At 47.1% G+C, this 15,430-nt stretch overlaps 1 protein-coding gene across 1 annotated transcript in view; it reads left to right on the top strand.

Annotated features, from left to right (window-relative positions):
- Positions 1 to 14,990, top strand: part of LOC139266308 (multiple epidermal growth factor-like domains protein 6) — a 496,732-nt gene extending 481,742 nt beyond the window's left edge. The window contains exon 39 of the mRNA XM_070884129.1: positions 14,905 to 14,990. Coding sequence (XP_070740230.1) covers positions 14,905 to 14,990 — 86 coding nt within the window. The remainder of the gene's footprint in view (positions 1 to 14,904) is intronic.
- The last annotated feature ends 440 nt before the right edge of the window (positions 14,991 to 15,430 follow it).

Raw genomic sequence — 15,430 nt, 5'->3', positions numbered from 1 at the left:
GTCCTTCCCAGCATTAGGTGATTGCGGAGAAGATTGTTGTTGTTGTTGCTGTTGCTGGTGTGCCTGGTGAGGCTAGTGTTGGGCTGATGGTGTGGGATTCTGAGGACCAAGGTAAGATTTTTTCAAGGGTACGTTGCTGCTGGAATCGATGGCAGGTGAAGCAGCGATGACAGAAGCGATCTGTCAATGGTGAGAGACGTTGATCCAAGGAAGTGACAGTGGATAGAGAGTTTACTCCAAACGCTTCCAACCTGCATAAAGCTGAGAAGTGTATTCCAAATCCTGAAGGCTCCGGCTTCTAAAATTGGAAAGTGAACTGCTGTGAAAATGGCAGCTTTTATACGACTTTTGCAGCCGTTACCTATTTGAAGCAATGGAGAGTTGTTGAAAACCCGACCTACTTAACTGATGTGAACCCCGAGCGATAGGAACCTCGTGAAAAGTTGGAAAAATGGTTACTAGGTGGTAAAATACTGTTCAACTATCTTTAAAGACGCCTGTTAACTATTTCAGTTGGGCTCACTTGCCACTTAGTGCCAGGTCTGCAAAGCACAGGCAGAGCCGGCACTTGGGAAACTTGCACGGAGGCGGGTTCAGAGCGATCATTTAGATTTTGACAGCCTCCGAACCCGCCCTCTGAGTGCCGGCAAAATCCAGCCCAAAGTTTCAAGCCGATGATTTCAGATTTTCAGCATTCGCAGTATTTTGCTTTTGGCTCACGTTTTCTAGTTTGCTGCCCCAAAGCACATTGGGATAATTCAAAACAGCATTCCACAGTGATCCAACCGGCTCCCACATAAAAGTATTGCGAACTTCTTCTGGCCTGTCATCACTGCTGCTCCGTGCCCCTTGACCAGACAAATGGAATTTATTTCACTGACAATCAGAGGCTGCCACAGTTGTCAAGAGGGACGAATAAGATTAAATGTGAAGGCTAACTGTGGAACTACTGGTAAAGAGCAAGGGTGGGTCACATCTTCAATGCTTTCCTTCCAGGATTTCCCACTTGCGATTCCCATATTGACACGAGGCTGGGAGAACACATAGTTACGGCTGCCTGCATCTTTTAAGGAAGCCTGTCAGCAGCTATGTGGACTGTGCACTCTGTCAGTCTGTCAAACTAGGCAAAAGGCCCCAAGTCTGCCACCCTAAACCCCTGTGCGCATTGACATTCCCCTGTGCCCTCTATATATAAATCAAGTGTGACATGAGTGATTGGACACACTCGACTATGGCACAAAGGATCTTGTTGACATTTTTGTTCTGAGCAAACAAAGCCAGATAGATAGATCGAGAAAGAAGGATTTAAAACAATACGAGGAAGGATCAAAGCATCGGAATATGTTAGTTTGTGAAAAACAAACTCAGTAAGCAGACAGTACAATCGATTTAACAAAACGTGATTTGGAGCGATGCAGGAACATTGAGCTATCCAAGCTTACCTTTACGTGATTAAAAGGAAATGAGCGAGCACTTTTGGTTTCTCCCCTTTTCTAACAATACCTGGAATGGAATGGTATCCAATCTCACTGAGTCTGGGATCAATGCACTCAACTAGATTTACATTTTCGGGTGTTGAAGATTTTTTTTTAACCAAAACAGTGCAGGAGATATTGGGAGGTTTCACAATGGGAGAGACGTGTTTCCTTGTTTGTTGGGAGAGGAGAGTGTTTTGCGCATAACTATTCCAAAACTGCAGCACGTTTCAAATCTTTGCACTGCACAAAGGTCCCATTTGTAAACTTGTCTAGTTGGGTTTAAAAGTATTCATTTAAAATGGAATAGGACCAAATGATTTGCTTGTGTGTCCATTGTGGGGCTTTTCCAGATCCACAGTTTTAAAGCTTGGATGCTTTCCTCCCCCAGTAGGTTAATACCCCCTTGGTGACTATATATCACAAACAATTGTTGCAATAATTATAACAGAGAACATTATCCTACCACCAGGAAAGAAAGGGGAGGTGTACATTGAGATTAGCCTTTTCAGTTATATGGCTCTGGCATTTGAGGGAACCATTTTGAAGGTCATTAGACTCTTGAGGCAGTTTGTACAATTTGATGGTATTTTAATCTATATCCAACATGTCCAAACTAAGGCAGCCCTGAACTCTGGCTCAGTTCTATTTGCTACACTTTGATTTCTATTTCTTACTCGCTGGTTTGACCTGTTTGAATGTTGTGGGTCTGAAGATTTAGAAAGGGCTGTTGTGTGATTGGTGGATCACTCCTAAATCGCAAGACTAAGATCTATTAGTATCCGCGGTTTAGAGATGTACGCAAATTAATGGGAGCTATGATTTGGCTTAAAAGCTCCATGGTTTGTATTTAAGTGGCTCATGAAGACAAAAAGTCCTGCTCTATATAACAAATTCAAACCGATTAATTGCGATGGCCCCCAATCCCCATGATCTTGCTCCACAACTGAAACAATGGTGGAGCGGATCTTCTGATGTGCCAGAGACTTGTATCCTGACACTGTCGGCATTCTCGGGATCAGGCAGTTAGCATATAGTGGCGGGTTCTCACAACAGTATTGGCATGATTGGGGAGGGGGTTTCCGGAAAACGTGACATTGGAAAGCCACTTTGCTACAAGTTTGCAACCAGCTGCTGTAAGGAAACTGGCCTTAAACAATCCTGTAGGTGATACCCCCCCACCCTCCCGCCTTGTTTAAAGTACGATGGGACAATGGCCCCAATTTTCCCTAAGGAAAAATAAAGGCGTACACTGATCTGCACATAGGTTTCGTTGTGAAAAAAAATCTCAAGTTTTCTGCAAAACAATGCATCCTGTCACGCCGGCGATACCCGAGTCGATCTCGGGCGGTGAAGTTAGAGTGTGTGCGTGTAAAAAAAAAATAATTTTAAAACCAACCAACACATTGTTGCATGTGCACAGAAAAAAAATGAAAAAAACTGCACATGCATGCACGGAGGACATTCGGCCAGGGTCGAGTCGGCTGCATGGAGGGTTGTGAGAAGACTGCCCTTGATGTTTTTCAGTTGAAGAAGATTATTTATCTGATGATTGTGCCTGCAGTTTTGATTTTTAAGGATTACCAGGACTTCAGGAACCTCTTAGAAAATTTCGGGCCACTTAGGGCGTCGAAGGAAAAGGTCATGTAGAATTATTTATTATTTGAATGCTTACACTTCTATCATCGAGGGAGCAGCAGCAATGGTAGGTTTCTTTTATTTCTTTTATTTTTGAAGTTATATATATATATAAGGTTCCATAAAGTTTCTCTAAAATCGGTAGGGAGTCCATTTGGCCAGGGATAGGAGCGGGCCAGCGCGGATTTCTTTAACTGCAGGTAAGGGTTTTTCCCACCGTGTTTCTAATGTCTGTACGCTGAAAATATCGCTAATCAGGAAACTTGGCCTTATGTCCCAAAATGGCGCGTACTGTACTTTTTAACATTCACCAGTGCCAGAATGTATGGCGCCAAACATTCTGCCGCTGGTAGTCGATGCCGGCACCCCATAATTGGGGAATCACTAAACTAAACTTCTGTGCCATAAAAATCGCTGGGCGCCGAAAAACGGGTGCCCCGTGCTGAGCAAAATTCAGCCCCATTTTCCTCGTAAGCTGCATTTTGTTCCGCACGGCCCGTTTCTTTTAGTGCGCTGTCCCTTTAAATTTAAGCACATGTGAGGTATTTACAATGGAGAAGCCGTGAGCGGCCTGCATGGGACCTTTTCCATTACTGTGCAACCATGCGGCTTAGAGGAAACATTGCTATAGGGGTGAATTTTTCCAAGGGTTCACCCGGTCGTCCACCATAACTTCAGAAGAGGAGCTGTGGAAACCACAGAATAATGGTGCGTACGGCATTTTCCCGGCATTTTCACATCTTTTCCACTGAAGTTACAGCAGACCCACTGTGGAAACCCATCCTCATGTGCCTCTAAGTAGGTGTGTAGTATATTGGGAGCACTGGAGTTGGGACTGGTGAGAATTCAGCAGGCGAGATCATTGTGCCAGTCCTGCCTCCTCCATTCCTGATATCAGACTGCAAGGGGGTGGGTGCAAGAACTCACACCCCTCCCTCCCACCCCTGCGTCCACAGGAAGCCCCAACATCCTGAACCAGGGCGGAGACCCAGCGTAACTGGGTCTTATCCCAATTTTCACAACTCCGTCCCGCTACTCCCCACCAACCCAATAATACCCTTGTTCAGCCTGATCCACGAAGAAAATCAAGGCCAATTCTTTATAGAGTATACTTTATGAAGAAACTCCAATGTAATCGCTTTGGGCATCTGGAGCATATGAGATACAACACAGAATCTAAAGGGAAATGATTAATGGTAAACAATTCTAGGAGCTCCCATCAACGGAAGGGTTGTGCTTAAGAACTGGATGATAGTGCAAGTAATTGTAACATTCAAAAGAGGAGATCTGTATTGGGGTAATATAAGCCAGACTCCCATCAATAGTAATTAATGCTATGTTAACCTTTCAATCTCTTCAGAGAGCAATTCAGAAGCTGGCCAATGACAGGACTGTAGGTTATGTACACACGCTGATATAGATGAATAAATTCTCTGTGAAATACTGCACTTCTGGGACATCAACCTATATGAATATTACCCGTGGAGTGGAACCAATCATGGCTAAATAATGCAGCTTATAACATTTCATTGCACTTTCTCTTCCTGATAGTAACACCCCCTACAGGAGATTGAGAGTCTATGGCAGTGCAGATTGTATGTAGTTGAGAATGATGAGCCAAATTACCTTTTCGAGTTTCATGGGGCTGGATTTTGATCAAAAACTGCCACCACCGGATTACCACACAAAAAGCCGCGATGATTATTCAATTAAGATCGATGGAAAATTAACCAAAAGAATGGAAAAAAATCTGCCCGGCGGGAAAAATCGATGTTCCACATGGATTCTCGGCGGAAAACGCGATCCTGGTCAAAGTAAGTCATATTTAGTCCAATTTAGTTCGAGGCTGCGAGTTGGGCTTAGGGAGTGGGGTAAACACAAAAAATATTTTTCAAAAAAAATCGGAGAACATTCACAGGACTCTTTTCCAGTGAATCACTGCAAAGGAATTTTTTTTAAACTTTCACTTACCTTTTTTGGCAACCGATCGAAGGGCTACTCTGGCTGGTTTCTCCTTGGCGTTTTTCTCCCCTCAACTATGGATCACCGCTACCACCAAACTCGGGCGGGAGTGGTCTTTTCAGTGTTGCACGCCGATGGTCCACCCCAGCGGAATGTCCAAACCACCGGCGGAACACTTTGATGAAACTCCCACCGGGTGGTTTTCCACCGAAATATAGGAATACCGCCGAAAAACGCGGCAGAAAAGCTGATCAAGTTACAGCTCATTATCTTTTATGCTCCTAATTTGCAACTATTCAGTATTTATAAATATTTCTAAGTCTATGGGGGGCTTAATTTTCCCCAATGCCGATTTTTGGCGTATTTCAAGAGTTACACCCGTTTTTTTTTTGGCCCCCAACTGCGACAACAAAATAACATGAAAGTTTCCGCGTTCCAATTTTTTAAATTGGCACCACAGCCTGTCCATTAGCTTCGGGGAGGTGGAGCCTAATGTCTGTGCCGACAAAAGCATGCTCCCCTTTCTGCGCATGCGCGGAAAAAACAATGGCGTTTTTTTTTTACGTAACTGCTTTGGGCCCACATGCCCAGTACAGCTTCCGGTCTGCATTCGGCCATTTTTTAAAAGGCAGTTGTGTGTGAGAACTGTGTGAGAACTTTAATTCAGTGGAAAAAATCAGAGCTGCAATATGCAACGCGGTTCAAGGACCAAGAATTTCTCGCAGGATGAAGCGGAGGCACTGGTTACTGTAATTGAGGTCAGATGGCACGAGCTGGGCACCAGCAGAGGTCACATAAAAGTTTCACCAAAAGAAATGAAGAAACGTTGGAACCAACTTGCAGAAGATTACTGTGCAATGGTGACCACCCCGAGGTCCGGAAGCCAGTGCAAAAAGATGTGGCAGGACCTTGGTCAAGTAGTTAGTGTAAGTAATATTTTCATTTATTCACTGGAATTGCAATTGTAAATGTGACCATCTGTATGTCCCACCCAGCAGAAAGACACCCTCTCTAAAAAGTTATATTTGCAGAGGAAGGTGACACACAACAAGAGAGAGAGAACTTGGAACTTGAACAGGAGGAGGCCCGGCAAATCTGCACCCACTGACACCCTTGCAAGAGAGGGTCGCTGCTTTGATGGGTCCTGCCTGGAGAAAAGCAACCACCACTGCACAAGCTGGGCCCACGCTCGAGGGAGAGGGTTAGTCTTGTAAATTCCACATTCTGGGTCTGGCTATCCATGCTTCGGTTCATGGGGATGTCTCAGTCAGCTAGGCTTCGGTTGATGCAGCGTGCTATCATTCATCGTGGTCCTTCAAATGAGCCTGCTGCCTGCACTGGGTGAGCTTACTCATGCCAGCCACCCTGCCCCCTCCACTGCTGCTAACCATTTGTCTGTTCTGTTATATTTTGCAGAACTTGAGGCCAACCCTGACGAGGCTGAAGATGATGCAGAAGAAGATTCAGACGCGGACGAGCCTGAAGAGGAGAACATCTTCCAATCCCACCCTCCAGACCAAGAGCATGGGGGGAGGGGGAAGGGGAGGATGCAGACCCCACTGTTGCACTCACTTTGGAGGAGGTGCTGGTGCCTCCCATTGAGGTGCCAGCCCCTTTCCTGAGTGGTGCGAGTGTTGCGACATTCCGTGGTTTCACACTGTCCGAGGCTGCGGGTCCCAGTGGGATACAGCGAGCCACACCCAGGGTGAGGAGGGGTAGGAGAGCTTAACAGCGCTCTCCTGAGGTACAGGATCTAACAGATGTGGTTCAGATGATGGCAATGAGTGCGGAGAGCATTGACCTCACGCGATCACTCCTGGACACCATCGGTGGGGTGGGTGATGAGGTATTGCGACTGTCGGGAGAAGTAACAACACTCTCACGAGAAATGGGAACAATGTTGGTGCACATAAGGGAGGGAATGTCGCAGGTAGCTGATACACTGTCGGTGAACATGAGGGAAGGAATGTTGCAGGTAGTTGAGGTGCTGTCGGGACACATGAGGGAGGGAAGGTCAGAGATAGCTGCTGCAATAAGAGAACACGTCCAGACCCCACGGTCATTGATGGAATGAACTGCCACACTCACTCCAATCCCCAGACCAGCCTCTGAAGAGGCCCAAGCCAGGCCTTCCACATTACCGCCTGCCCACGCCCCCCATAAAGAAGTGCGCATTACCTGAGATGCTCGAAAGAATAAGCTTGATACCAACCCAAGAAGTGTTGTGCCACCGCCTACGGGCAGGGGTGAAGTCACCAAGACAAAGCACACAGAGGTGGTCTTAGAATAAGGTAGAGGAGAGATGGGTGCAGCATTTCTTTGCTGCTGCTGTTGTTATTATTATTGTTACTATTGTAACTGTTCTCAAATTAAAAATGTTTTATAAGTGATGTAAATTTACAAGTTTAAGAATTTATAAGTGATCTTAATGATTCTAAGTGATCTTAAAGTTTGTACATGATCTTAACTGAAAACTTTAAAGTTTGATGTAAGAATATTTTTATTAAAGTTAAGTACAAACAAATGTTAAAGTTTTGAATAAAATACATTTTAAATTATAACTGAATCGTTTACATTATTTGTTCCGTTATTAACACAACTTTTTGAACTAAAGAAGAATCATTTCCATCATTTGTTCCATGAACACAACACAACATTACGGAACAGGCCCAAACAGTAAACATGGTCCATGTGGAATAGTTGCCGCTGAGCCTTCAGACAGCAAAGCGTTCACGGATGAGCTGCTGGCGCAAGGCTCGAGCAATCGTTAAAGGGGCACGACAGCCTTCCCTCCTCCGCCCTTGGTGCTCCGGGTTCAGTTAATTGCATGGCTTCCTCATCCTCCTCCTCATCTGCATCTTCCTCTTCATCATCAGCGACTTTCACCTCAGGTGGGTCTTCTACTACCAGCTGCTGCTGCCTCATGATGGCTAAGTTATGCAGCATGCAGCACACAACAGTGAACTGACCGACAATCTCAGGGGAGTATTGCAAGTAGCCTCTGGAATGGTCCAGGCATCGGAAACGTTGTTTCAAGATGCCAATTGATACGTCCTTACAACACAGTATAAATGCACATGAGGCCCATGCTTGAGAGAAGGTCAGTCTGTGACCTGTCCTTTATTCCTTAGCACTCAAGTGATGAAGATGGGTGGAGCTTCCCCTTTTATACCTGAAGGTCCAGGTTAGGAGTGTTTCCTACCTAGTGGTCAGTGTTCTCACGGTGTACAACTTAGGTCAGTTTATACATGGGTTACAATGCTGGTTGAATACATGACATCACCTCCCCCCTCAAAGTCTTATTGGGATCACAGGTTGAGTCTCTCTGGTGGTTTACGCTCCCTTGCAGAGCGCCTGAGTTGAGGCTCCGGTTGTTGGGCGCTGGCCTGAGTGTCTGCTGTTTGCAGTGCCTCAGGCCTGTCCGGACTGCCCACAGTGACTGGGCTCTCCTCCCTTTGGTTCCGGTGTTCGGTCACCTGTGGTGGAGTGAACTCTATATCGTGTTCTTCCTCTGCTTCTTCTATGGGGTTGCTGAACCTCCTTTTTGTTTGATCCACATGTTTGCGGCAGATTTGTCCATTGGTAAGTTTAACGACCAGAATCCTATTTCCCTCTTTGGTAACCACAGTGCCTGCGAGCCATTTGGGCCCTGCAGCATAGTTGAGGACAAAAACAGGATAATTTACATCAATACATCGCGCCCTCGCATTCCTGTCATGGTAGTGATATTGTGGCTGGCGCCTGCTCTCGACAATTTCTTTCATGGTGGGGTGTATAAGGGATAATCGGGTTTTGAGCATCCTTTTTATTAGTAGCTCTGCGGGTGGAACCCCTGTGAGCGAGTGTGGTCGGGATCTATAGGCCAACAGGAGGCGTGATAAGCGGGTTTGTAGGGAACCCCCTTGGAATCTGAGCATCCCCTGTTTGATTATCTGCACTGCTCGTTCTGCCTGGCCATTTGAGGCCGGCTTGAATAGTGCCGTTCTGACATGGTTAATTCCATTGCCTGCCATGAAGTCCTGGAATTCAGTGCTTGTGAAGCACGGGCCATTGTTGCTGACCAAGATGTCCGGTAGACCGTGGGCGGCGAACATTGCCCGTAGACTTTCTACCGTGGCAGAGGATGTGCTTGAATTTAAAATATCACACTCGATCCATTTGGAGTAGGCGTCTACTACAACCAAAAACATTTTCCCATGAAAGGACCTGCGTAGTCCACATGGATGCGTGACCAAGGCTTGGCGGGCCATGGCCAGGGGCTAAGGGGGGCTTCCCTGGGCGCATGGCCCAGCTGGGCACACGTGTTGCACCTGCGAACACAAAGTTCCAGATCTGCGTCTATCCCTGGCCACCAAACGTGTGACCTGGCAATTGCCTTCATCGTGACAATGCCCGGGTGCCCATTGTGGAGTTCTCTGATGAACACCTCTCTGCCCATCTGGGGCATGACTACGCAGTTTCCCCACAGTAGGCAATCGGCCTGAATCAAGAGTTCATCTTGCGCCTGTGAAATGGTTTAAATTTCTCAGGACATGCCCTGTACGTGGCTGCCCAGTCCCCATTCAGGATACATTTCTTGACTAGAGACAATAGCGGGTCTCTATTTGTTCAGACTTTAATCTGACGGGCTGTCACGGGTGAGCCTTCGCTTCCGAAAGCTTCAACAGCCATGACCATCTCAGCACCATGCTCGGTAGCCCCCTCAGTGGTGGCTAGTGGGAGCCTGCTGAGTGCATCAGCGCAGTTTTCGGTGCCCGGTCTGTGCCGAATTGTGTAGTCATAGACAGCTAACGTGAGTGCCCACCTCTGTATGCGGGCCGATGCGTTTGCATTTATGGCCTTGTTGTCGGCCAAAAGGGACGTTAGGGGTTTGTGATCTGTCTCCAGCTCAAATTTCCTGCCAAACAGGTACTGGTGTATTTTCTTTACCGCATATACACATGCGAGCGCCTCCTTTTCTACCATCCCATAACCCCTTTCTGCCTGGGACAGACTCCTGGAGGCATAAGCTACCAGCTGTAACTGACCCTTGGCATTGACATGCTGCAACACACACCCGACACTATAGGACGACGCATCGCACGTTAACACAAGTTTCTTACATGGGTCATATAGCGTTAACAGATTGTTGGAACATAACAAATTGCGTGCTCTATTAAAAGCCCTTTCCTGGCTGTCCCCCCAGACCCATTCGCGACCTTTGCGTAGGAGCACGTGTAGCGGCTCTAGCAGCATGCTCAATTTGGGAAGAAAGTTACCAAAATAGTTCAGGAGCCCCAGGAACGAACACAGCTCCGTCGTGTTACGGGGTTTGGGTGCTCTCTGGATCACTTCCGTCTTGGATGCAGTAGGGCTGATCCCGTCTGCTGCTACCCTCATCCCCAGGAATTCTACCTCTGGAGCTAGGAAGACGCACTTCACCTTTTGCAGTTGCAGACCTACCCGGTCCAGTCTGCGTAGCACCTCCTCCAGGTTGTGGAGGTGTTCTTCAGTATCGTAACCCGTAATGAGGATGTCGTCCTGAAAAACCACCGTCCCTGGAATTGACTTGAGGAGGCTTTCCATATTTCGTTGGAAGATCGCGGCGGCCGAGCGAATCCCGAACGGACATCTGTTGTACTCAAACAACCGCTTGTGTGTCGTGATGGTGGTCAGCTTCTTCGACTCACTCGCCAGTTCCTGGGTCATGTAAGCTGAGGTCAGGTCCAATTTTGAAAAAAGTTTGCCACCGGATAGCGTCGCAAAGAGGTCCTCCGCTCTCGGTAGCGGGTACTGGTCTTGGAGTGACACCCGATTGATGGTGGCCTTGTAATCGCCACATATCCTGACCGACCCATCCGCCTTGAGCACCGGCACAATCGGGCTCGCTGGCGAGATGATGCCTTCCCTCAACAGGCGGTCCAATTCGCCTTCTATCTTTTCCCACATCACGTACGGCACCGCTCTGGCCTTGTGGTGTACTGGTCTGGCGTCCGGGTTTATGTGAATCATTACCTTGGCCCCCATGAAAGTGCCGATGCCGGGTTGAAATAATGAGTCAAATTTGTCCAGGACCTGTGAACATGATACTCGCTCCACAGAGGAAATTGCATTGACATCGCCCCATTTCCAGTTCATGACAGCAAGCCAACTCCTCCCCTGTAGTGCGGGACTGTCCCCTGGGACAATCCAGAGTGGCAACCTGTTCTCCGAATCTTTGTGGGTCACGACTACCGTGGTGTTGCCTAGCACCGGAATGATCTGCTTTGTGTAAGTCCGTAGCTGTGCGTCAATCGGCGATAATTTTGGCCTCCTGGCCTTGGATGCCCACAACTTTTCGAACTGTTTGATACCCATCAGGGACTGGCTGGCACCCGTGTCTAACTCCATTGATACTGGAATGCCATTGCGGAGCACTTTCATCATTATCGGTGGCGTCCTGGTGTATGAACTGTATACGTGCTCCACATGAACTCGCTGAACTTCAGCTTCCAGCAATTTCCCCCAATATCCATTTCTGCAATTTCTGCAGGTATTTTGCTCATCTCTGCAAACTCCAGCTGAATGTATGCCTCCACACCTCCAGCATGAGTTGCGGTTTGAAACAAAAGGTCCCTTGCCAGTCGATCGTCCCTGACTGCCCCTGTTATTGTCCTTGAGTGCACCATTAACAGGTGTTGATGGCCCCATTACTGGCCGCATTGTCCCTTGCAATGGCATGAATCGCTGTTCAGCTTGCCATTGTCTCTGTCGAACTCCCCCTCTGGGTTCGACTACATGTTGGGGCATGCCTGACTGCCCTTGTCTGCCTGGAGAACTGTGTGCTGCTTTAACAATGTTGAATCTCTGTCCCAACCATTCCTTAACACAGTACCTCTCGTCTGTTCTGCTAGTGGCCATGCTCGCGTGGTTTAAATCCCAGTTTCTTGTCGCCATTGATACGTCCTTACTACACAGTATAAATGCACACGAGGCCCATGCTTGAGAGAAGGTCAGTCTGTGACCTGTCCTTTATTCCTTAGCACTCAAGTGATGAAGGTGGGTGGAGCTTCCCCTTTTATACCTGAAGGTCCAGGTTAGGAGTGTCTCCTACCTAGTGGTCAGTGTTCTCATGGTGTACAACTTAGGTCAGTTTATACATGGGTTACAATGCTGGTTGAATACATGACACCAATGGTCCTCTCTATTATGCTGCCCATCACAATGTGTGACATGCTGTATTCCCGGTTAGCTTCTGTCCAGGTTACGCGTCGGGGTGTCATGAGCCAGGCGGTGAGGCCGCGCCATTTATCTCCCAGCAGCCAGCTCTGCCCTTCTGACTGCTGCTGAAACATGGCAGATATAGCGCTCTCGCGTAGGATGAATGCATCATTGGTGCTCCCAGAGTATCTCGCATCAACTGCCATGATGCGATGCATGTCGTCACAGATGAGCTGCACGTTCACGGAGTGGAAGCCTTTTCTGTTCCTGTACATCTCGGAATCCTCCAAAGGTGCTCGCAAGGCGATGTGGATACAATCAATGCAGCCCTGTACCTTTGGGAAGCCAACAATCCTGGAGAAGCCCGCAACCCTTTCACGCATTGCCTGGGCGGTCATGGGGAACTTTATGTAGTCATTCCTCTGGGCATATAGTGCAGCAGTCACCTGCCGAATGCAGACATTGCATGTTGAGAAATGGCGCACACATCCCCAGTTGTGGTCTGGAATGATCCAGATGCATAAAATGAAAGTGCAGCAGTAACCTTAACTTCAACTGACAAAACAGTCCTCCTGATGCTTCTAGTATGCAGGTCTGCTTTTATTAAATCACAGATCTCGGTTAGAACTTCTTTGAGGAAATGCAGCCTTCTCACACGGTCTGCATCACTCAGGTGCAGGCATGAACGCCTGTCTCGACATACTCGACATGGGTAAGGCCTCCTGCCCATCATCCTACATGCTCTGAAGTTCCTCATGTGATGATGTCTAGTTAATCTTCTTCTCCACAGCGCCATCATGCAGAAGCCTTTCACGAGGTATGGCATTGTCAATATTGCCCCCATAATTTAATTGTAGCTTTGGAAGAAGCTCAAAATAGCAGGACAAAGCACTCACACTTTCTTTCCTCTCTCCCCAAGGTCGATGTCATAGTATGGACCACACCCTGGTCTGCGCATGCGCGATAGGCTTGCTTAGAATGGGAAGCTAGGCATTCAATAAAGAAACAAAGTCGAAAGCAATTCTTTCATTTTAATTTTTTTTCAAAGTACCACCCCACAACAGAAAGTCTCCTCACCGGGCGCGAGGGTCAGCCGTCAGAATCACTCCCCCATCCATGGCCCTCGGCTTCTTTTGAAACGGCTGTATAGCCTAAGGGTTCTCATCCCTTCGGGTTGGCTTCCATCCCCGACCCCCCTCCCCCCGGGTTTCTTTTGAAGCCAAGCCCTGAGCCCCTGTGTCTGGGCGAGGGAACGAATCTGCCAGCCGATGCTCCGATCCTCAAGCCTGGTGAGAAGACTGGTGGCGTGGTACTTTGAAAAAAATCAAAAATGAAAGAATTGCATTAGACTTCCATTTTCTCCCTTGGCAGGTGCAGTATAATGTGGATAAATGTGAGGTTATCCACTTTGGGGGCAAAAACGCGAAGACAGAATATTATCAGAATGGTGGCAGATTAGGAAAAGGGGAGGTGCAACGAGATCTGGGTGTCATGGTACATCAGTCATTGAAGGTTGGCATGCAGGTACAGCAGGTGGTAAAGAAGGCAAATGGTATGTTGGCCTTCATAGCGAGGGGATTTGAGTATAGGAGCAGGGAGGTCTTACTGCAGTTGTACAGGGCCTTGGTGAGACCTCACCTGTAATATTGTGTTCAGTTTTGGTCGACTAATTTGAGGAAGGATGTTCTTGCTATTGAGGGAGTGCAGCGAAGGTTCACCAGACTGATTCCTGAGATGGCTGGACTGACATTTGAGGAGAGACTGGATCAACTGGGCCTTTATACATTGGAGTTTAGAAGGATGAGAGGGGATCTCATAGAAACATACAAGATTCTGATGAGACGGGACAGGTTAGATGCGGGTAGATTGTTCCCGATGTTGGGGAAGTCCAGAACCAGGGGACACAGTCTTAGGATAAGGGGTAGGCCATTTAAGACTGAGATGATGAGAAACTTCTTTACTCAGAGAGTTGTTAACCTGTAGAATTCCCTACCGCAGAGAGTTGTTGATGCCAGTTCATTGGATATATTCAAGAGGGAGTTAGATATGGGCTCTTATGGCTAAAGGGATCAAGGGGTATGGAGAGAAAGCAGGAAAGGGGTACTGAGGGAATGATCAGCCATGATCTTATTGAATGGTGGTGCAGGCTCGAAGGGCTGAATGGCCTACTCCTGCACCTATTTTCTATGTTTCTATGTTTCTATGTTTTGACTTTGAAAATAATTAAGCTTAATGATGCATATTCTTTCCCTCGAAAACTTTGCCGAAAAACAATGGCGTCTTTCTGTGCCAATTTTTTAATGTGCGCTGCTTTTTCTTAAGTGCCCAGAAAGTTTTTTGGGAGTGGTCACCTACGCCATCCTAGGAAAAATGTAAGTTGGCCAAACTTGCTTAAATGTGAAAAACTGGCGCAGACATCCGGTTATGTCCCCATGTCGCAAAAAAATACTAACCTAAAAAAATCGTAACTAACTGAGTTACACTGGCACAGAGACTTCAGGGAAACTTGGATATTTTAATTTACGCCAAAAAAAGCAGCGCTCACCAAAAAAACGTTGCAGATAACTGGGGAAAATTGAGCCCTGTGAAACTAAAAAATAATTCAAGCACATTAAAATGTGTTCTGCTCTTTTGTGTTATTTGTTAATAGTGAATGCTAATGACATTATTGGGAGAATTGGCTGGGAGCAGTTACTGAAAAACACCACAGTCCATTCCATGAGGCAGTCGGAATAGCATGTGAAGGTAAAGCTTTTCATCTTTGTGGGCTGTTTGGACACATCCCATGGATTCTTGCAGGCGTTAAATCAAAGATCACATTCATTTTCATATATCTCCAGCTGTGGATGCCGACAGATTTTGGTGTTCAGATTTAGAATTCAATCACATATGAGGCAACAACAGTTAAGAACAGTCCACAAGCTAACACACAGGCCATGACATTCAAACACGACAATCCAGCAAGCACCAAGTATAAGCACAAATTGAACGGAATTGCCTGGACTTTGGCAGCTGCACTGCCAGGGTTCGAAGGCTAAAATTGGGCCACACGCAAGAGTTTGGAGATGTCCGAATTAACAACTGAAGCAACGTAATGTTGAAGTACCTTAAGATAACGGTAACCCTGCAAACATTGCTATCTCACCTCCTTTTGGGCTCTTGCAAGCTACTTCACT

Source organism: Pristiophorus japonicus, chromosome 6 (assembly GCF_044704955.1).
Source record: "Pristiophorus japonicus isolate sPriJap1 chromosome 6, sPriJap1.hap1, whole genome shotgun sequence".
NCBI lineage: Eukaryota > Metazoa > Chordata > Chondrichthyes > Pristiophoridae > Pristiophorus > Pristiophorus japonicus.
Note: the sequence above shows the minus strand (reverse complement) of the source record. Positions and strands in the feature narration are given on the sequence as shown.